Below are 24,201 nucleotides of genomic sequence, written 5' to 3' on the forward strand. Positions count from 1 at the left end.
GTCTTTGAGGGAAAGTGGAGACAGACTCATGCAGACGTTGAACAGCAAACACATCAACTGTGCTGCTTGTGAACAGCAACTCCTGGAAAGGGAATGAGAACTACCACCCGTGCTCAGAGAGAGAAAACCATAACAGGTTTTTTCCTGCTCAGTGCCTGAGAATTGCTGTAAAAGGCAATGAGGAGCAGTCTGCTGAACTACACTCAAAGCCAAACATTTATCTCATTGGGCAGTTCAGCTCTAACAAAGAGGGGTTTTCTCCTTTTGTGGTTCTGTGGGATGAAATCAGACACTGAGCTGGCAGAAGACGACACAGACATTAGTGAATCATCTTCTGGTTTATCTTTGGCTGGAATGTTACTGTTAGTCTGGCCCTGACATACAACATAACACTGTGACGTTCCTTTGAACAGCTGTACACTGAGGCCACACACTAAACTGGACTGTTAAAGTGTTTGTCCCAGGAGCTACCACTTGAGGGCTGATGATTTTTTAACAGTTGATTTAGTTTGTATTTTTAGACCTCAACGCTCTTTCATTCACTCAAAATATCCTTTCAAATCAATGGACCTGACACCCCTACTTCCTCACAGCTCTGACAGATCAGGTCTCTCCATCTTTCCCTCTGACTGTCTACACTGGACTCTTTTCAGCCCTGTTTTTAGTCATTCGGCAGTTTCAATCAACACAGCTGTCTACACCAGTGAGGTAACACATAACATTTCAGTAGAGCATAACTGCGACCCAACGACTGTCTCTTTACACACCAAGTTATCGGTTCTTAACAGGTCAAAATCCGGTGTCTTAAAACATTTTGACGTGTTATCCCACCTATGTTATACATATCATATATGTCATATGTGGTCATGTGACCTTTTACATGGCTCTGTTTTCTAGCTGAGGTACACGTCTATCACATGACATAGCTGGCCAGTTTTGGACCAGCTGTGCAGCACTTATGCACAAAGCGTGTGAGATATCTGTCACCAAGAGTTCTGCTTAGACCCCAAAACAGTGTTGGTCAGCGGAATTTTGTTTGTGGTGTTTGTGGTGCACCTCTGAAAAATGACATTTAAAAATTCAACATCAACATGTCTTTCCAGAAACAATGTCCCTTTGGAAAATCCAGACCTCACTGTCCCTATTCCCTAGAATGGTCTCTACACTCGCTCAGTGTGTTCTGTGGATCATCCAGAGTAAGAGGGATACTGCTGCAATGTTGTGAGCACCACAAACAAAATTCCCTTCATATCAATTATACTGTGGTGTAGGCAGAAGTCTCAGAGAGATATCTCAAAACCTGGAACCAAAACTAGAGAGAGAAAATATTTTATTTTTTATTAGGTTGAACTGAATCTTAAATATTCTGCACTCTTAATATGCTATATGTACATGAGGTAGACAGAATTTATTTTACATTATGTAGACCAGTATACCAACACCACTAACTTCGACCTCAGCACCTCTGACACAGAGGCTCTGTTCACTCACTCACCTACATAGTAAATAGACAGTAGTTTTGTCTGTAGTGAGCAGTGAACTAGGAATCATCATTGACTTGTTTCCTGTAGTGTCACATGATAGGCATTTACATATCTATTGAAGACCAAGCATTACATTGTGGCATTGTTAGCAGTACATGCTATGAACACCACTTTTTCTGTTGAATTGTGGGAATTTTTGTGGGTATAAATTTGACTCTTGAATCAAAAAAATGGAACATCTATCAACAGATGGTGAAAAGAACACAAGTTTCAACCAATCAGTGGATATATTGCTTCAACACACCAGAAACCCTGGAAGCTAGCTAACTTACTCTAATATTAATATTAAAACTAATACAAATACATGTTTTCCACGTCAAACTATTCCTTTAATTTCCATTTATCTGGTGTGACTACAAGGCTAGGACTGAGGAGAATCATCTTGAAATCCTGGGAATAACATATAATATAATATAATTTCCATTTATCTGGTGTGACTACAAAGCTGAGATTGAGGAGAATCATCTTGAAATCTTGGGAATAACATATAAACACTCCCAAGTTGGCTGTTGTATTATATTGTGGTACCAAATAAACTGGTAACCCAGTGTTTAAGACAGTTCTGTCCCTTAACCACCTGCTGCCATCTGGAACAGTCCAAACAGCCGCCTTTCCTCAGATATTCACACATTCAACAGAAAGACTGTACATTACTTAGCACTCTGCATTATTACAGCCTTAAAAAGCACCACAGCAAAGAGTGAAGAGAGCAAATGCTGCTGGTGTAATCATAGATCAGGGCTAATGTTTCTAGTTCTGGGTGCCATAGCTTGGACTGGTGGATTGTTTCCAGAGCTCCTGTAGACATAAATGTATGAGAATTACTGTGGTGGCAGCTGCAGGCCCAGAAGAGGAGGAGATAAGCCACTGCTGATTGGATCGGAGAATATGAGATGGCCTTGGTGGGCTGATGTGCTCACAGCTAGCATACACACAGCCTTAAAGATAGTATTTTTGGGTGGATGAGGTGACAGGAGATACTTGTAGTTTCTGTTATGTCTTGGGACTCACCGCATCAGTTACACATAAAGGTCACAACAAGCCTTCTGTGCTACATTATTTCCAGCAGTGAGTCAGTGCATTCAGTTGTGTTTATTAAAAAAAACATTTTTAAAGGGGCACCCCACTAATACATTACACATAAAGGTCAGTTTACTCATCATGAGGAGTAATACTCAGCCTGTGAAAACTGTTGTATAATGTCTTCGGTAGCTTTGAAGGAGTTTTGTCAAGTCTGAGAAAATAACCCTGATGATGTCATTAGGGTTATCAGTTTGGGATGAAATATTTATAACAGAAAGCCTGTGTTACAAACTGGAGGTGTGATTTGAAATACATAGGCATTTTCCAGACAGAGAAGGTCTAAGAAAAGATTCTATTGATTGCATTATGGGAAATGTAGGATCTTGGATTTTGAATCATACTAGGGACTAAAAGTCAGGGTATCTTGGCCCCTTTTTCTTCCAGTTTGACCATTCTTTCTTTTAATCTGTCTCTTGCAAGTCCCCCAACTTTATGGAGTACAATACTAAACCTCTGGAGACTGATATGCAGCATAATATAAAACCTGGGCTAAATATAGAGTATACTAATACTGATGTAGCAGCTGTACAGATCATGCTCACCTATAACCCTAAACACACAAACTCCAGTCTATGAATAGACTATACCATTCTGTGTGCTCTCCAACAAGCCCAACTGTTGCAGAATGACTAATGTCATTGTTCCCTCAGCAGGTCAGGTACTGTAGGTTTGAATCGTTTCAACAGATGAGGATCACACATCTCATGTGTCAGTCTGATAGGGAAGGATTAGAGGGTTAGGGAGCTAACTTTGGACCTAAACCTGGCTCAACAGTCTGAAGAAGTTGGCTCAAGTTCAAGTTCATGACCAAAACCAATGAGGTGTTACTCCATCTCTCAAAACTTTCTGATTTCCCTAACTGGTCTGTAGCTCTCAGTCCATTTATGAAGACAGAAATCTTTAAAAACAGCTCAGAAGTACATAGGTTTATTTTAAAAAGGTTCAGTAATTTCCTAAAACAGCTGGTCACTGTAGATTTTAGCAAATGTTACTCAAACAGAAGGAAATAGTGCATTTGTTTGGGACTAGGTGTGTTGTGTTTGTGTCCTGCTCCATGTATTTCGGCAGTTCCTCATTAAAAAGTTAGTGAAATGCACATGTCCCTATAGTTACAGTACACAACACCTTTCTTTGTCCTGTTTCTACCTGTTCGTCATTATTTCTGATATATAGGGTCCAGTTACAGGCTCCACTACCAATTGTCCAATTATTTGTTAACACACTTGCCGCTCTGGCCTTTATTTGGCAGAGAAATACTAGTTAACTGGATGTAACTCCAGTTAACTAGTATGTGGAGCCCTCTAACAGGGTTCGCTATTGGTTTACCGTACGAGGCTCTGCCTCGGCACCTGAGAAACTCACCACCCAATCAGGATATAGTAGTGCAGCACCCTCCCACTATAAAACCCCAGAGCTAGTGCTGCTCAACTCCCTTTGAAACTCAGCAAGAAACAACTAGGGCCAGCTCTGCTTGTGGTTAGAGGGCTCTGCACGTACTCATAGAACTGGAGTTAAATCCAGGTAACTACTATTTCTATTTTGTACATACACCGCCCTCTAATGGGCTTCACTATTAGTTATCTCCACAGGCGAAGGCTGTAAGGGATGAGATCTACTCCGAGCTGGGCCCAAACCAACACTAGTCTGAACCCAGCCACAACCAAGAATCAGCAGCAGTCCAGTGGTTGAGCACTACCTGCCTGAGGGTCTTGCTTGCGCTGTTTGTCCCGGCTCTGGTGCGGCTGAAACCTCCAACCAGCGTTGGAGGTTTCTCATATGCAGCAGCCACAGGCGCACCACTGGGTGAGCTGCTGACATCATCCCAAAGAGCAATATGACGCACCCTGCTGGCACTGAGGCTGCGGACCTCACACGTCCGGTCAGCTGCGATAGCGCCTCCACACGCTCCTCTGACAGTTGTGCAGTCATGGCATGGGAGTCTATGTGCAGACCAAGGTAGGGCATCTGCTGGCTCGGCTGCAGGGCACTTTTGTTGGGGTTGATGGTGAAGCCCAGCTGCATGATATACTGGATGACCAGAGCTGTGTGGGCTTCTGCCTACTGCCTAGACGCGGCAAGAATCAGCCAGTTGTCTATGTAGGTCACAATTCTCACGCCCCTCTCCCAGAGTGGTGCCAGTGGAGTCTCCACACACTTGGAGAACGTGTGCAGGGCCAGAGAGTGTCTGAACAGGAGACGGCAATACTGGTACATCCATCCTTCCACTGCATAGTGCAGGTACTTCCTGTGGTGCAGCAGTATGGGGATGTGGAAGTAGGTGTCCTTCAGATCTATGGATGTCATCCAGTTACCTGGCCAGATGTCTGACCATTAGCATGCAGAATGGTCTTTATACAAAGTTGCCATTCAGGATGCGCAGGTCCAGTATTGGTCTCATGACTGAGAAGAAGCCCCTCCATACCTCTGAATGGGGAACCGTCAATACAGCTCCTTTTCAGAGAGAGTACAGCTATCTCCTTCTCCAAGGTTGCCCTCTTGTTGGGGATGTAGAGAGAGGCGGCAGAGCTGCAGTGCATAGCCCTTCCACAGAGTTCTGTAGTTCCATAACAATGCCAACTCGCCACCATGGGACAGGACAGAGTTATTTGCAGTAAATACCATATGAGCAGCGCTGCTCGCTTGTGCAGGCGCTGCTCCGGCAATGTGCAGCAAGGAATGGCGACAATTAGCTAGTCAATGAGACATGAATAGCCTATTAACCACTAATGCGGCGTGTGGGAGATCTGCCCATGATGTGGAGGCTGAAGAAGAGCAGAAGTGACGCACTGCCCTCCCCTTATTTGCCTCACTGGAGTAGGAAAGGGGAACATCCCCTCCAGCCCAGGTAGGGCACCTCTCATGGCTATCAGTGCAATTGTCTGAGACAACCTGTGTGTCAGAATGTGCAGTGCTAGGATCATTGCTTTTTAACAGGGACCTGGTGGAGAGTGGTGCTTTCATCAGCAGGCACTGCTCCTATTCTCTCAGGGTGGACAGACCCAGCCAGAGGTGCCTGTGTCCCACCTGAGCGACACCTACCAGTCAAGAGATCCTGCCAAGAAAGCCCTGTTGTTAGCCAGTGCCACCGCCTGGACAGCATTGGCGTAACAGCAGTCAAAAAAGCTGGCTGTTACTTTGTTATTCTCTGACGGGAGCAACGGTTGACAGCCAGGCCAGAGGGAGGCGGAGGGGAGCAGGCAGACCCTGACTGGGTCCTCAATGGGTGGCACTCCCATGTCCCACTCCCAGCACTTGACAGTGGAATACAATAGTTGGCCATTGCCGGAGGCTTAGCAGACAGCGGAGCGTCCCACTCACGCTGTGCATAGTTGAGAATGGGCGCCATCTTGGGACAGACAATGCATGAGTGAGGCCTCCCACGCAGCCAGGCAAGGAGGCCTGTGGTGAAATCCTCGCTTGGAGCCCTGGAGTACAGTGGGGTTGCCATCCTTTTGGCGGCCAAGGCAAACATGCCAGACAGGTTGTCGAGCAGGTACTGGCAGCATAGGCGAGGCACACAAAGCGCAGGACTTGCTAGCAGCCATCTTGATTCTTCTGCGATACCAGATGGTGAAATGAAGTTTGCAGAACATCCATTTTCAAGGTGGCTGAGTGAAAAAGGGAAACTAGCAGCGCTATCGCTGGGGTTTTATAGTGGGAGGTTACAGTGCAATTGCTACCTCCTGATTGGGCAGTGGGTGCAAAGCTCTTTCTCAGGTGAAATAAAATGAATATGAAAAAATGAAATATGATGCCCTGAAGTGCCACAGTAACAGCATAGTAAACATGTACAGTGTGAGACAGTTTGTGCTGACCTGGAGCCTCTTCATGGTCTGGGAGTCCTGGTCAGCCTTGACCTTGCAGGCCACCAACAGCTGAGCGGTGGACGCAGCCACTTGCTTGGCTGATGAGATGAGCTTCTCCTCGCTGGCGTGTCCCTGAACCGCAGAGTTGGCTGCTTCACACAAGTTGTTGGTTGCTGCGGCAACCATTCGAGCCTGAGGAGTGAAAGGCATCGATAGTGAGATGTTTTACTAATAACTTCTCTAATTCTTAAATAAACCTTGAGGAAAGAGACTTACAGCTGAAATCAACCCTTGAGACCACTGTCCATCATCCACTGCATTGGCTGGTATTGCTCCCACCTGAAAACACAGGGAAACTGACTCAGAATCATTACATTACTTTTGGTAAATGATCAACTAGTTTGTTGTTTAAGTTCATCATATAGTTCCTAATACAGCATACTTGTTTGGTAACATACTTGTAATATACTAACAGCTATAAGAAGACAAGAGAATGCCCAGCATTAATCCAAAAAAATTGTATCTTAAGACTTTTTCTCACGAGGAAGTTATTGATTTATAGTTGTCCACATTCCCTTAAAGGCCCTGAAAAATGTATTGTCTCTGTCAGCTTGGGGTCATACATGAACAAAAACTCATTACTGCTGTCGGCCTGTACATACGTCCTAAACTTCACACTCGGCAAAAATTGTGTTTCAACAATGTCAATGTCTGGATAGCCTAAATAGAATTTCTTCATGTTGTTCTGGCATATCTTAACTATGTTTGTTTTTGTTTAGTGAAAAGAAAGGTGCTCTCCAAAAACTGAAAAGTTTGTGATATGTAAGCATGTTTTGGGTTTTCTTTGGGGCATATTATGGTGTGCAGCAGAGGAACTCACTGTTTTCAGTTTCCCGGTGAATAAATGTTACCTGCAGTACTCAGAATGGTCACTGTGAGTAGATGTCATAGAATGTTCATTCCTTTAGTTGGGTTCAGACGTACCTTCCCTTGAGCCACCAGCTCCCTCTGTGCTGCTGAAGCAGCTTTGACCAGAGCACTGGTGGCAGCTGCGATGGACTTGGCTGCCTCCAGAATCTGCTCCTCAAAGTTCAAGCTCTCATCTGCCTCCTGTTTACACGAGAGGGAAACCAACAGTCAATAAACACACTATGTTACAGGGCTGTGATGATCTGTGGAGGATTTATTCAGACAAAAAGGCTTCATCCTTAAAAAGGTTAATAGGGATAGTCTGCAGCATAGGACAAGCTGGTGTCAAGAATAACTTTGAAATTGAGGAATACTAAAATGCTAACAGGCTAAGGTCTCTGGGACAGCCTTCAGTAATGGTGTGAGGAGCTGATAGCCCAGCGGACATGCAGCACACACACTGTATGTGACCCTGTGGTGAGGTTAACAGGCTCAGTGTGAATACTGCTGCTCTGTAAAAAGCCCTCTAACCTTGGGCTTGGTCCTTGGTCTCAGCTGCTCCAGTTTCTTGGCAGCTGCTTCAATAGCTGCTGCTGCTCCCAGCAGCTCGTTCTCTGCGATGACTGTGGGATCCTCGGGGTCCACCCACTCTGTGCCTGTAACACACATGCAACAATATGGTATAATGGTAATGATAACATGGCTCTTATTATCAATCATCCATATATATTTTAAATTCGAAATAAATTACGTTATGTTTAAGTTTTATCTGATCTTATGTGCCTTCTTGTTCATTTATGTCTGTATAATTGTTGTTTTTTAAATGTATTCTTCCTCTTTGTGTAAAGCTGTTTTTTGTGTGACTTTTGCTATATTATTACTATTATAAATGTTGAAATTATTAGAGTGTACTGGTGAGTGAAGACATGACAAATTAATGGGTATGGGGTCCAGTTCCAGGTTAATAAAATACCAAGATTCACTAAGCTCTGAGGCTAACGAACATCTTATCAAATCTTGATTCTCCTTACTCTCTTATCATCAAACAGCAAAGTCTTCTACCTGAGAGGCTGTAAGTAATGCATAGTATGTGGTGTATTTTTACTTATAGATATGGAATGCATCCATGGGTAACTTGCCAAAAAGCTGAATACATAACTTGGATGTTGTCTCATTTATGTGCTCTTTGCAAATCAGTGTCTAAACTCAGCCAAAGATTGTTTGCTAGAGATACTGTAGAAGCACCACTCAACAACTGTCTTCCCTTTTGTAGTTCAAAGTGATGAAGAAATGACTTCACTGTTTGTGTCAGTTTTAGGAGTTGGAGTCTCATAGTTAAACTTTGATTCATATCATATTAATATTTGATCAACCTAATACAGTAAAAAATAAGATGTGAAAAGTCAGATATATTTCAGCAGAATTTCATATCTTCTGTTGTTCAACTCATTTTCAGGTTAGAGCTACAGAATGTCATTATTAAATTGAATTTTAAGGCTGTGATTCACAACTGCAGTGTTTCTGCCCTCCCAGAACAAAACTCAAAGATTCAACAGAACTTTTGATTCTTAGTTTTTTATGACTGAAGTTGAACGGCGAACCTTAATAGATTGGATAGGGCATTTAAAGGGATTCAGATTCGATAAGTGAATTTGATGCTGGATTCGGAGCTGATAAAATCCAGTTCTCCTAGATGAAGTTGTGCAGCTAAAGCCATGTAGGCAGCAGAATTCAGTTGCAGCTAATGTCTCTTAAACTGGAGCCCAGGGACATTGATCTGTGATATAAAGCTCTGAGGATGGCTAACCCTCCACCCTTCATGAAATTGTCTTGAGTTCAACGTAATTTGTACTTGACTCTTAAGAGCGGGATTCCAGGACAGAGGTGTGTGAAACTGTAGATCTCTGAGGGGGTATTTACTAATCCTTCTTCAAATTACTGTCAGGGCTCATTTGCATGAAGTGTTCTAAATATTATCCCATGGGCTATTGAAAGGCAGTGTGTATCGCTGTCTGCCTTTTGAGATACTTCCACTGGGGACACTGAGTCCGAATTTAAAGTTGTATACCTAGTGGCTTAGAAATTATTGATTGCAATTCTTATTTGATATTGTACATCAGTACTATATTTGGAATTGTCTTATTACCATGATAAAAGTTCACTTATCAAAAAATGTCTGGTTAGGGTTAGTGTTATCCCTCCAGCTATCCAGCTGCATCCAGACCCATTTCCACAAATCAATATGGACATGAAGAGACACCTCAATTTTTCTTCTGATGTCATTTTGTTGTTGAAGAAGTCAAAGGTTAAGATACCTTTCATGGCCTCAGCAGCTTGGATGAGCTCAGTCACAGAGCCTGCCACCCGCTTAGAGTAGCTGGCCAACTGCTGCTTCATATCATGAGAGGGCTTCTGGATGATCTGTGGGAGAAGAAAAAAGTCACAACTTTTAATTTAAAACTAAATGATGCTTGATGTGTAAATCAGGTTCATTCAAGTGCGCCTAGTTCCACAATAATAGAGATTTATAGAACAGAAGTGTGAGTATGCATAAATCTGATGAAAAGAATGTGTTTACATACTTCTGTCTTTGTGCAGACACAGAACTTTAGTCATGAACCTACACAGAGTTTTATATACCTGACACCTGGATTTCATCCTGGTGTAGAAATGGTAAACTTTAGAATGTATAGTCATACACTCATATTCATTATGGAGAATTAGATGATTTTGGACACAACAATCTGAGCACAGATTTACACTTAATCAGATTTCTTTAGTTTTAAACACTGATGCTCGGGGGCGATTTTGGCTCAGGAGGTAGAGCGGGTTGTCCACTAATCAGAAGATCGGCGGTTCAATTCCTGGCTCCTCCAGTCTGCATGTCGATGTGTCCCTGGGCAAGATACTTAACCCCTAATTGATTAAGGAATGTGTGTAAATGATTAGATTTCCTCTGATGGGTGGGTTGGGAACTTGCATGGTAGCCTCTGTACCCATTCAGCGTATGAATGTGTGTGAACGTGATTCGTAGTGTAAAAGCGCTTTGAGTGGTCGGAAGACTAGAAAGGCGCTACACAAGTACAGTCCATTTACCATGATGCAACTTTGTCATCAGGAACTCTCACATCAAACATGTAATAGATGGAGGAAATGATACCTTGAATACTTGTTAAAAGTATGCCATGTTAGGCCCATCTCATAATTCAATGAAAATAATGCCAGACTATTTTGATTTGGAGCTCAGATGTGCGTTTTGGTTTCAGTCAATGACCTCAGAGTGTCCTAGGTGGACATGTAGTATTCAGGTTGGAGTGGTGTGTGACAGGTGCAAGGCATTAACAGGGCTCAGCCCATACCCAGCTTAAGTTTATTCAGATGTGTTGTCATGAGAAGATAGAGGCAAGGACCTAACTGCACAGGAACGCATGCAGTGGGCCAAAGTAACGCAACATGCAAACACTAACGCATCCACTTACACATAAACCACATACGGTACACCAACAAACTGATAACAAACTGAGACAGCACATGTTCTGAGAGCACACTATGGCCTTGTGATTTAATCTGTGACTTTATGAGGTTTACAGGTCAGAAGGCTCCCTGTGCAATGTGTTCATTTGATGAAAAACAAAAACAAAACCATGTCACTGAGCAGCATGATCAGCAGGTCAGTGTTAGCACTGTATTTCCTACAGAGGTCAATGGCCGGAGAGACTGTGGACAAGCAGGCTGGATGTTGTGCTGTTCCAACCATCAGAGGGCAGGAACACAGGCTCAGATCACATCTATAAAAAGTACTGTATTCACCTCCATTGGACTTTTTCATGTTTGTTTTTTTACACTTTATCACAATGGATGGAATAACGTTTTAGACATTCATTAACAGAAAATATACATCATTATCAAAGCAAAAACAAATCAATGCCAAGTGATTAAAATTATGCACAAATATAAAACCAAATGAAACGACTGTTCACCTGCTTAACTATGACACACCTAAGTCAGTGCAGCGATCAGTTGCTCACACAAGTCAAATGAGTTGTTTGGAAATCACCTGTGTGTATTCAAGGCGTGACAAGTGATTTTAGGTTAAACTAGACTTGCAAGCAAGTATACCAGGGTCCAAGCATAGACTGTATAAAAATAAAGGACGTAGCCACCGTGACATCACCCATTGGTTTGTGGACTCCTGTTTTTAAGCCTCAAATTTGGCATTTTGACTGTCACCATCTTGTTTTTTTGGAGCCAGAAGTGAAGAGAAGTGACCATATTTGGACGAGAGTATGGAGCTGGGGAGGAGTTCTCCAGGGTCCAACTGCACTACCTCACACACCGTTGTGGTAGCGACACAATGTAGACACGCCCTTAAGCATACCCTGCTTTATCGTCCATTTTACTCTAAATGGGGCTGAAACTTACTAAATGAACATCAAGCTGTATTGAAGACTTGGAACTAGCGATTTAGACCATAAACTCATTAGGAAAGTGTATACTGAGGTAATAAATCAAGTCAGAAGCCATTTTCTCATAGACTTCTATAAAAATTGACTTTTTGGAGCCAGTGGAATTACCCCGTGCTGGCCATTAGAGAGAATGCAGATTTAAGGCACTTCACCTGGGCTTCACTTTTCAGAGCTGGAGCTACCCGCTTGGGTCCAAGCAACTGATGCAACTCGGGACCAGAGGCTCACTGTCTCTGGGCAACCAGGAAGACAATGCCATCACTCAACAGGGCTTCAACAGTTGGTTTAGTATGCATTTGTTTGTACGCTTGGGCAGGGTAAGACGCACTCCACTTGTGCTCACTGCCACAACCCCGTCTCTTAGAAATTGCATTTATATACTACTAAACTGAAACAGAAAGAGTTCATGTTGTTATGTATTTGGCAAGTTACAAATATGTTGTCAATTAATGTATCACTAAAATGTTCAGTGACACAATATTTCTTGTTTTTTCTAACAAATGATCTGATCTTGCAGTATCATATCCAATGGTAGTAATTAATTCTTTTTTGGGGGGGTTGTAGGCACTGTCAGCATTTGGTTAAGGTTAGGGACAGATCACGGTCTTGGTTTAACACAGAAAAAAAAACCACACACACACACACACAATGTGTTCATTGACATTTAAGCAAAACCAAGATCTTTCGCCAGCCTTAACCAAAGTTCTTTTTTTGCCTACATTTAACCACACATCGGACTAAGGATGCAATCTCTGTCTCCTCTGTCAACATCCTGCAATAGGACCCCAACCTCAGTGTAGCAGGACATAAATGTATAAATGTACCTCTTCATTAATTTGAAAAACTGTTGTCAATGCAACATTTTTAGGAAAAATATTTTAGTTGTATATAAATGTAATTTCTAGGAGACAGGGTTGCATTGCAAAGACCTGCTCCAGCCTTGGGCTACAGGGGCCATGGAGTCCGAGTGTGTGTTCAAATAAATCTCACTAACACATTTTGCACCTCATTCAAGCGCATCTACTTTAATGATCACTTTGAGCACAGACAGCAGAAACTGAAAGTCTGCTTACTAATTCATCTGCACTGTTTGTATTTGCATTTGTGTTGGCAAGACATCAGCCTGATATCTGATATCAGACAGCTGCTAGCTAGTGTTAGCTACCCAGCAGTTAAAGACAAGCTGAGTACAGTAGAATCCACACACTGTTGGATTCCAGATGGGTTCCATGGTTTCACATCTCGTAACCCGAGATAATGTCTTGTTAATAAACACAAACAGAGAGCTCAGATCGGTGTGCAAAGCCTTTTTTCAGTTCATCCCTCTTGCATATGTGATCACTAGATCTGCTATGAGATAGCCAGAGTCAGCTAATCATCCTGACTCACAACAGTCCTGTAAACTGCAGTTTACGTCACAGTTTATGGGCCTATTGTGACTGAAGGAGGCTAATATAGCCAGCTATCATCTACATGACTTTTTAACATAAAGTAAGCTTTTTGTGCCTGTTGTAGTAACTTGATTTCCTAAAGTTAAATACTTAAAATATCATGCAGCTCTAACTCAACCACTTAAAACAAGAATCATCCACATTCACATAATATTTAGCATATGAAAGAGCAGAGAAAAAGCAAAAATCAAAAATCAGTCTCTGGATTTTAAGAATCATTATTGGATGAGTTAAATAAAAATTAATCAGAAAATCTTTTTTTTTTTTTTTATCCAGTCCTAGCCAAGACCAGCTCCAGCCTTGGACTACAGGGGCCATGGTGTGTGAGTGTGTGCTTAAACCAATCTCAAGAAATCCTTCAACACTAAAAGGCACAAATAAAAATGAATATTCTAAGTTATTTTCCTGCTCACTGAATCAATACTTTTATGTTGTTACATTTGGATACTTGAGTTGTGTTACTTTTATATATTTATTGCTTTTATCCGTATTGCAGTCCATGCACATTTTGTTCTTTACACCTTAAACCTCAAAGAAGTTTGTGTTCTGCTGCTCCCAGGTCTACTCTGGCTTTGTTCTGCTAACCTGCTGCTGATGGTATTCTGCAGGATTGTTGTGCTATTACATATGCACTGAAGCATTCAACCAATGCAGCTCCACACTTGTGCGGGTCAGTCATGTGGTGTACTCACCGGCTTGCACCGACATCAGTGAGCCACAAGTTTAAAGGAACATTGACAGAGCATTGGGAAAAAGAAAGAAAAGAGGTCATCAAACACATGACAGCTGATATCAGACACATGGGGGAGAGGTTTGCAAGCATGCAGCCATCATGCTGTGAGATTGCAACTTCTCTGGGCCCAAACTATGTTATTTTGTTACTATGAAGGAAATGATAGCCACAACATTGGATAATGAAAGGATTTAGCAAGATTGCACATTTGAAGATGCTTTGGAGAAAATGGACCTCTCAAAAAGTGGTGACTTGTTTTAAATCTAATTTATACTGGGAAGTATATAGGATTAGATTTTTTTCATAATAATCGAACGAACTTTCCCAAACAAAGACAATTCAATTGAAAACGAATAAAAAATAATTTGAAATAAAGAATTACCTCAAAGGTAACTGCTGAATTTTTCAGTTTCAGTTCTGACACAAAGCTCTCAAGAGGGCCGGTGTCACAGGGCCCTTATGTAAATGTAAGTCTCTTCTTAACTTTCCTTGGTTTATTATTAGTAATTATAAACAGCCAAATATATATGTTGCACAACAATTCATGGAATGGAATGCAATAATGTTAATAAAGTGTTTGACTGTTTTGGCCTTCATGGTCTGCAAAAAAGCTAAAACTAACGTACTATTTAGCCAGTGTTGCTGAGGGACTAATTTGGGTCTTGTTGACATTAATGTTGGCTGGAGTTGTAAAGACGGAGGTTGTTAGTATTCATCCGAGAACATGAATCTCAGCGCTGCTGATTCCTCGGCTTCTTTCGCTTCGCCAGGACAGCATAAGCTAATGACACAGGACTGGACTCAGGATGGCAGAGCTAGCTGTTTTGCTAACAGCTAGCATTGGGTGTAGCTTGGACAAGTTTGACCACCAGCACTAGCTGAACATACACCAATGGGCATAATATCAAAATGTAATTATTATGTTTGTTTATCCCAATAACATATTGTGCTGGCCATCAGCACAACTTTCATTTTGTAACTATTTTTGAATCATTATGGAATGTCTTGAAGGGATGTTCAAACAACGGTCATTCAACGTCTAAATAGGTGCATTCCGATTGCCTCGTGGTGCCCTGCAAAGTGGACTACACAGGATATTCAGCCATGTTAAGTAAGATTTCAAACTGTAGGGAGCAAAAAACGCTCAGTTCAAAAAGAACTATGAACTGTTTAGGGAAGAACTGAACAATAGTTCATCAATTCGCCAGAAGTTGACAAGCAAGATTACCCATCAGTCACTGTACCTTGCTGGAGCGCCAAAAACAAATAATGGAGCTTACAAAGGAGTTGGTAGACTATAAAGAAGTATGTCAGACTAAAAGCAGTGAGGATTTGAAGGTCTGGCATTTTTGCTCGTTTTACCTCAGAGGAGTAAGGTTGACAAAGGTGACAACAACAGGGTGCATGATACCTGCCGTTAATTTCATGCAAATTCATAATTATCAAGGACAACATAATATTAATATTACATAATAATAATCTTTAAATAATCAACCTATAATACTACATAATAATCTGTAAATAATCTGCATAATATTAATGTTTTTAGGAATAACACTGTACATCTTGTAAATTAATCAAATCACATTTATTCACAAGTTACATACATTTCAATAGAATAAGTTTTGTAATGTATCAGTTTTTGTTTCAATATATATTCAGTATTTTATTTCAGTAGTGTAAAATTTCCACAGTAGCAGCTGCTTTTGTTTACTTTACCATGGTAACGCACGGAGGGGATGACGTCTGCGCTCGAAATTCAATTTATTTTTTATTCACTTTCAATTTCATTTTCTTTTTTGAAGAGATGTTGTTTAATTAGTATTATGAAACAAATCTAATCTCATAGATGTAGAGTTATTAGCACCACTGTGGTGCCACTCAGCGAGACACCCCCATGCTGCTCCAGTGAAACTCTTCAGCACTAGCCAACACATACAGTCTGTGGTACAGAACAGGTCCTTGGTGTTAATGTGTGTAAGTATAAGAGTGTAGAGTGGGGTGTTGCTAAAAAAAAATGGTTAGAAAAACTTGTGGCCTAATAGAACAGAGTTTACCACACTTAACATACAGGTGTTTCTACATTCTCCTTTTGTTTGTGGTTTTAAAAGGTACTTGTATGACTCTACTTTGAGAACACTATCACAACACTGCTCAAAGTAAGTGAAGAGAGATTTGTAGCGCTGAACATCATCAGTGATGTCTTTTTACTCTGATGTCCTGTTCATTCAGGTTGAGTTTCTGCATGAGGTGTTTATTCAGTTAGTCACTGTGGCTGGGTCCACACTGTGTTAGTGGTTGTCATATGGCTACAGATTTCTTGCATTTCAACTACTGTTCACCCAGTCACACACAATGGGTAGCACTGTAAACTACTGAAGTACTGTATGTGTTAGTATGTATTCAGGTGTGTGAGTATTGGTGTCTTACCACCAGCACATGCTCCAGCAGTCCAAGATATCCAGTAGCACATTCGTTACCATAACGCAGAGCTCTCATCTGGACGTCCTTGCTGACCTCTGGGTGGTATGCAGCTTGCTGAAAGATCCAACAAACAGAAATCAACATCTGAACATAACACTGACGGTATAAGCAGTAGGCCATTTTGCATGTTGAAATACTTGCAATGCCTGTAATGACAAAACAGAAAAAATGATTTAGTCTTCCATAAGATATTACTAAACTTATAAAAACATCTTATTCCAAGGGAGCTTTGCACTAACAATGTAAAATTATGCTGGTCAATTGCATCATCCAAATATATTATAATCATATAAATATTATTAATTCTTATGATTAATTGGGAAAAGTTGCTCTATTTTTCCAGAGGAACATAAGTCGCCTAGTTAGAGATGGATGAAATGTAATCATTAGTATCTCTGCATTATCTTAACAAAATGTAACAATATTTTAAAAAGTACTCAAAATCTCATGGGATTAGTTGCTTTTGTAATAATATTTGTTGATATTGATTTATATTTGTTCTCAGACTGTGACAGATTTTGGTAAAATTTCACTTATCCTTCATTTAGTCAAGACAACTGATGACTTTGTCTCTATCACTAAATGATTCCCTATATGAATCTCCTGTTTACCTTGCAGGAGTGCAGCATGTCAGCAATGGCCCTTCTGCTGAGGTTGGCCGTGGCAATGATGTCTTCCTGACGACAAGAGTTTCCAGCAGCCACTGCCTTCGCTGTTGCCATAGTGATTCCTTTAGTCATGCGAATGAACTCCTCGGGTGTGGTTGTCTTTGCTGGTGGGTCAGAACTGCTGAACACCTGTGTGGTAAAACCCGGGGACTGTTAGTGAAATATTTGATACAGTATCAGACACAGGACCAGTGTTCTAAATGAATCCCACATGCTGAGAGAGCTGTGGTTTCATTTGGTAATCGGCTATAGCTTCTCCTACTGGTTGGAGTAGTGAACAACATTCCAAATATTGACAAAGATACTGACAACACAATATTTCCATTTAAAGAGTGTCATTACTAACAGCCAACTCCTGTCTGATATGTTCAATAGTTGCTTCCAACGCTCTGGTTCCCTTTGTGGCTTCATCCTCCACTGCCTTCACTGTCTTCAGGAGCGATGTTACATTGGTCACCATCACCTACAGCAGCCAGGTCAGATTATATGACAATAGATTATACTGATGGCAAGAAATAACTGCTCATTATAATACATGTCACAAAGACCACAAAGATCTGAATCCTATATTCAATATACAGTACCTCTCACAGCATAGAAATGGTTTTGGAATATACCTTCTGTGTCTACAGTTCAACAGATGACATACCACTGAAATAGTACTGTTGTTGAAATGTCTGTTTTTCATATCTTCATGTTTAACATGTTCACATGCTGTGTATACAACATTATACAACCTACAATATAAGATACAATAAAAGCTATCTTTGTGGATCTATTAATGTATTAATGTAACAATTAATGTATTAATGTAACAATTAATGTAATCTATTAATGCAACATTCACAACGATTTCACACGCCAAGAGCAAGCTTTCTCTCTCAAGCTCTCTTCTTGCATTCATACCGACACCTTCAGTGTGAAGCAGGGTGTTGCTGTAGAGGAGCAGAGTACTCTATGGATCCTCACAGATAAATAAAAGTAGTACTTTTTGTATTTACCTTTGCAGAGTTCTTAAGCTGCAGCATGCTGGGGTCATCATGAGGTTTGCCTGCAGCTGCTTTGGTGGTGCTGATGAGGTTGGCCAGAGCTTTGGCCACATCTTTCACTGCATTGATCAGGACCACCTGTAGAGTGCAGAACATGGAGCTTTGCAGTGTAGCTTGATGCTTCACATATGAAATGATTGCTCCTATAGGCACCTAAAATATGTTTCCTAGTTTGGGGTCTGGATGTGTTTATGAAGTTAGAGGTCTGTGCTTCCCTGCAGATGAGACGGTCTACAGAATTCTCCAGAAAAGACAAACAAAACTGACAAACATAACATGTTTTGTGACAGGAAGTTCTGCTGTCCATACCTGGGTCTCTGGGTCTTCAGAACCGAGGCTGGCAGCTCCCAATTTGACCACATCGGCCAGTTTGGTGATGGTGGACACAGAGGACTGGGCAGCCTGGGCCAGTTTCTCCTGGCTGGCTCCAGCACCAGACACCAGCAGCTTGGTGTCCTCCACCAGAGCCTTGGCTGTCTTCAGGATGCATTCTCTGCAAACAGGAAGATTACAGTCACTAACTATCATTGAGGAGGTTCATTAATGCGAAACACTGCATTATTGAACCTGATACTACTGTATCATAACAGATGGCATTTTGCTATCCAACAGCCTTTAATAGCTGAAATAAGTTAAAGCTGTAAGAAAAAACTGAACTAATGCAATCTTAATGACAACTAGCAGCATGAACCGGTTCTAATGCTCATGTTGTGATCAGTGCTTTTCACTGCTGTTAAAAATCAAGTTACAAACTCTGCCAAAAAACACTTGGTAGTACAGTTACTAATTGACTCTATATTGAATGTATTATTTTTGTAAGTTGTCTTTATTGCTTTTGAGTCACTATTTACTCCAAAACTATTTGAGTTCCTTTTCCTTATAAAATATTGTTTTAATTTACCTTAAGGCTTCACAATTAAAGTAAAGAGAATAGTGAAAATTCATGAGAAGGAAAATAAAGGAGATGAATGACTTTCTGTTCCTCAGACTTGATCTAGTAGGTCGATGCAGAGGTTCTTTAACACATTACTGGAACCAATATTAGAAATCCCACTGTTTTACAATATGTATGAAATGATTGAGAAATTGCAGGAGTATAATCTTCAATCAAAAGTATTAAGATATAAAAGTACTAGTTACTAAGATATAAATGTAACAGCAAGGGTCATCTATTGGGCATCATACATGATTATTTTCATTGATTCATTGATTATTTTCTCGATTAATTGATTAGTCGTTTGGTCTATAAAATGTCTGAAAATGGTGAAAAATGTCAATCACTGTTTCCCAAAGAACCAAAACGACATCCTCAAATGTCTTGTTTTGTCCACAATCCAAAGATATTCAGTTTACTGTCGCAGAGAAATAAAAAAACAGAAAACATTCACATCTGAGAAGCTGGAACCAGAGAATTAGGACCTTTTTTCTAAGAAAATGAATCAAAATGATTAATTGATTTTTAAAATAGTTGCCAATTAACTTAATATTTGGTAGCTAATCAATGCTCTACTATTGACTAGGGACTTGTTCATGACCTTTGAACAACTTCAACAAAAATATAACATGCCTGACCATATTTATTTACAATATATTCAATGATAAGAAGCCAAAAAAAAACAAAACAATATCAATATTTTGTCTCTTCTCGTTTTGTACCATTGTTGTGATATAGTGTTGGATATATTTGTCAACCACTCTGCCCTGGTATTGCTCTTGTGGTGGTATATTGTACTTTGTGTTTTTGTCATATAAAACAGAAATGAAAAGAATGAAAATGGAGTTGATGTACTTCTTTTGTGATGATATTGTTTTTTAAAATTAAACAAATATTTTAAATGGCAACTAATGGTGATTAATTGCAAGAAATCATGTAATTAAATTAATGACTGCCTACCCCAATTCTACTTTTCTTGGCTTTGGCTGTGACATCATTCTTGTAATGATCTAGCTTCCCTTCAGAAATCAGTGACACTTTCCTCTACAGAAATAACATCTTTTATAGAGGGTCTCTGCAGTGAAGAGTACCTGTGGTCAGCGAAGGTCTCTGCGTTCTCTCTGTTCAGAGTACCAGCAGTGGCAAACATGATGGTGGTGTCGAGGTCTGCAATGATTCCAGACACAGCACTGGCTGCTGTGATGCAGGCCTGGGTGCCACGGTTACCTGCCTGCAGGGACGCCAACACATGGGAGACCTGCAAGAAGACCAATCTCTCATGACCACCGTGAATGAAACAAGAACAAAACCCCCATGGATGAGCCAATTCTATATGTTTGATAGGAATTTCAAAACTTCTAATGTGATAAATATTCTGACAGTTGCACTAATATAATGTTTATATATTAAATAATATCCAGGTGTAGGACACCATGGCTTTTTTTTTAAATTCATGAACAACCTTTCTTTGATTTCAAATTGAGGAGGTAGTGAATTCTACAGAGACATGGCTGAGAGCCTTACCCCTGGATCCCCGAACTGATCTCTTTGCTAAGTGCGGGTCTGACAGTGACCAAAGTTAAACACTTTGATCCAATGGAGATTGAACAGGCCTCCTGAAAGGCCATTTCTGACCAATAACTAAAGAACAACTCCACATAAACATGGACAGAAAACCCCTCTCCTTATCTCCCCAGACCAGAGTCATAAACTCTATCTCACATTCCTGGAGGACATTCATTGAGTCTTTCTGCAAATCTGAGCCAAATCTGAATTTGTGTAAATTAAATGTCTAATCATTATGTAAATCATATCATGTTGTTCTTCATAACAACTCATATAGAATAGTATAACTTTGATAGCTGTGCACTAGTATATTCAAAAGATATTAATTTCTGATTTTATTAAATTTTACAAAATGTAACAATACTGCCATCTATTGATAAGGTTGTAACTTAAAAATGAACTTTTTAAATGTTAAGTGTTAATGAGTGTTTATATGGTAACTATGCGATGGTATTTCAAAAACACATTTTTTTACTTTTGCTTTAATGACCTTCTGTAGCCTAAAATATGGGCTGCATTTAAAAATAAAATAAGGTGCTATAATAAAGTGGATCAATCATATTGAGCTCTTAGATCGTTCAGATTTTCTGCGGTTCACAATCACCACAATCTCGGAATATATGAGACAAACTGGTTTTGAACTGCCTGTGGAAGTATTTGCTGTGTTTTATGCACGTAAGTACAGTCATAGTGTATTGGGCACTGAGCGCTTCCAAAACGTGGGTGACCATGTACCTGAATGGAGCAGAGGAGAGGACAGAGAAGCTAGTGTGACCATAAATGACAGCAAAATACGGTAGAGACTCAGCATAGTTTCCACTTGTCTACACAGAAGGCATAGCACATTTAGCAGAGCAGCATCAGTGAGTGCTTCATGTGTCTACACAAGAGGCATTCAGGTACAATGTTGAGCATATATTGAAAAAAGTTCAGTTTGTTTTATTTATTTGTAACATGAAGTCTTGTGTTTCCACAAAATAGTATTTGCTTTTGAAGTCATGTCACCTCACATTGAGTTTATCTGCTACTGAATACTAGTAGTATAATTTGAGTGAAGTCAGATTAAACTTAACTCAGCATTAAAGTAAGATTACAAGAAGCCAGTGAAAGCCTGAATCCTCAACTCAAACTGAAACATCGCTCTGAAGAAGGCAGCGATGCTTGAACCAGATACCCGGCTGCTTGCTGACAGCAGTACAACCAAATTGGGAGTTAAGCCGACAGCAAAGACTCAAAGTCAAAGAAGAGGAAGAAGAGGAGTAAAGTGATTGGTTGTGATCTGACCTTCTCAGAGACTTTGCGGGCGCTTTCAATCAGCTCTTTCTTGGTGAACGAGTCATTGGGGCTGCACTGCAGAGCTCCGGCTTTGGTCACCAGACCTGTGCAGCTGAAACCCAGCTCACCCACCTGCTTCTTAATATGAGAACCAATCTGTGGCAAAACAAAGAAAGAAATCTGAGTAACAGCATGAATAAGATGAAAAATGAGACATGTGGAGCTGGAGTGGCCTGTGAAGTGTCTCTCAAAAGACAACATGCTGAGATGTGGCTGGTTTTATTTACTTCATCATTCTCTGCAGTCATGGCTGCATATTTGGCCTCATCTGCTAGATTTCCAAACTCATTGGTCAGCTGGTTGGCTAATCCCCCGAGGTCATCAGGATTGGTGTTAGACTTGGTCACCTGAAGAGAGATGACAAACCTTATTAGTAACCAGTAGTGGTCTGTGGTATAGGCAACATAGGCTACTGCCCAGAGTGCCAGTACGTTGGGGATACACAGAGAAGGACAACAAATAGGCCCTAATTAATCATATATTAGACTCCTGCCACACATACACATGCACCTCTCCAAAATCGTATTCACTCTGCAATTTGTACATTACTACAGACTGAAATGTCCATCACATGATGAATGTGATTAAGTACTTAGGCCTGCTGGGTGATTATCAAAATGCCTTACCATCTCCTGCACAGTGACAGCAATGGCCTTGGCTGTCTTAACCATGGTAGTCTGGTAGTCAACAAAGGTGCCTTCAGGTTCAAGTGCAGGTGCGTCTTCCATTTTATTGATGGCATCGTTGATGGAGTCCACCATGCCACCCACAGCACCAGCAGCACCAGCTGCTTCAGCCAGAGTGGCACCCAGGTCATCTACTGCCTCTTTCATCATCTGCACCGACTCCTCCAGGGCCTCCTGCATATGTGCTGCCTGGAAAAAGGAGCATTTGTGACTTAGTAATACAGTAATATATTATTTAATATGTATATCATCATTTAACTCACTTGTTAAAATTGTATTTTACTGGCTTGCTTTAACATCAGTTTCACAGTTCTTGGCTTAGTTTTGCAATTTTACTTCAGCTTTTCCTGTGAGTCTGACGCTAAGCTAAGTTGTCAACAGTATCATTTATACAGTGTGTTGCTAGTCAGATACACGGTTGGATATCATCAAGCTATCTTTTACATTGTCAGATATAACTTACCAGCAGCTTGTCTTTACCATATACTGCTCAAACAATAGAACTGGCTTGCTCAACTCAAATGTCTTCAGAGTATAATGGGTGCCAACCCAAAAGGCACAAAAATAGAAAATGAAGTCGGCACTCACAAAGTATGTAACACTTTTAATAATGCACAGCAGCAGAAGGAAACAGATGTGTTTCCTTCTTCCTATTGGACATCTATGTAGCTGTTAAAACATTCTATTTAATGATAAGTATAATAAATTACAATATTTTTGAAAAATATTGAGTTATGTTTAAGGACCAGTGTGTAGGATTTAGTGGCATCTTGCAGTGAGGTTGCAGATTGCAACCAATTGAATATCCCTCCCCTCCCCCTCCCTCTCCCCTTCCAAGCATGTGGAAGAACCTACGGTGGCCACAAAACTCACAAAAAACACAAACAGCCCTCTCTAGAGTCAGTGTTTGGTTTGTCTGTTCTGGGCTACTGTAGATACATGGCAGTGCAACATGGTGGGCTCCGTGGAAGATGACCCGCTCCCTATGTAGATATAATGTAGATGTAGCTATCATTCAAAGGTAACAAAAACACAGGAACTCAGTGACAAATGAAGCTGCTATTAAGGTCAGCAAAACAAAACACATTAAATAATTACTAGATTGCATTCAACAATTCACCATATTATTGTTCCTGTGCTATGCTACACCACTCAGGACTCGGTCTCAAAATTAAAGGGCTGTGTCATTTGGCCAGGTTTCTCTAGCAGCTTCTCCTGAGGACTCTGTATGATGAGTGACAGCATCAGTACCTTGGGGTTTCCTCCAGCCTCCTTGGCAGTGTAGAGCATCTGCAGGGCTGACTCTGTCAGGGTCTTGGTCTGGTCTAAGACAGCCATCTGCTGTTGGCTGCTGACGATTTTGGACGCTGTCCCAATGGCTGCCATGATCAGGGGCTCAAAGTAGCTGGCCATCTGAGATACCTGTTAAAGTGTGTGGGGATCAAATACATCATGACAAGTTCAAAACACAGATTCTAGAATAAAAG

The 24,201-nt window shown here is 40.8% G+C and overlaps 1 protein-coding gene across 1 annotated transcript in view; it reads right to left on the reverse strand.

Moving 5' to 3' along the window:
* The window catches only part of tln1 (talin 1), a 107,046-nt gene that overhangs the window by 2,081 nt on the left and 80,764 nt on the right, over nt 1–24,201 (reverse strand). Inside the window, exons 41-55 of the mRNA XM_042394404.1 lie at nt 23,966–24,136; nt 22,655–22,903; nt 22,256–22,375; nt 21,978–22,124; nt 20,219–20,385; nt 18,503–18,686; nt 18,146–18,271; nt 17,491–17,607; nt 17,088–17,273; nt 16,423–16,530; nt 9,658–9,763; nt 7,874–7,998; nt 7,418–7,543; nt 6,710–6,772; nt 6,443–6,625 (exon numbers count right to left, since the gene is read on the reverse strand). Coding sequence (XP_042250338.1) covers nt 6,443–6,625; nt 6,710–6,772; nt 7,418–7,543; nt 7,874–7,998; nt 9,658–9,763; nt 16,423–16,530; nt 17,088–17,273; nt 17,491–17,607; nt 18,146–18,271; nt 18,503–18,686; nt 20,219–20,385; nt 21,978–22,124; nt 22,256–22,375; nt 22,655–22,903; nt 23,966–24,136 — 2,178 coding nt within the window. The remainder of the gene's footprint in view (nt 1–6,442; nt 6,626–6,709; nt 6,773–7,417; nt 7,544–7,873; nt 7,999–9,657; nt 9,764–16,422; nt 16,531–17,087; nt 17,274–17,490; nt 17,608–18,145; nt 18,272–18,502; nt 18,687–20,218; nt 20,386–21,977; nt 22,125–22,255; nt 22,376–22,654; nt 22,904–23,965; nt 24,137–24,201) is intronic.

The sequence above is a fragment of the Thunnus maccoyii genome, chromosome 19 (assembly GCF_910596095.1).
Source record: "Thunnus maccoyii chromosome 19, fThuMac1.1, whole genome shotgun sequence".
NCBI classification, from domain to species: Eukaryota; Metazoa; Chordata; class Actinopteri; order Scombriformes; family Scombridae; genus Thunnus; species Thunnus maccoyii.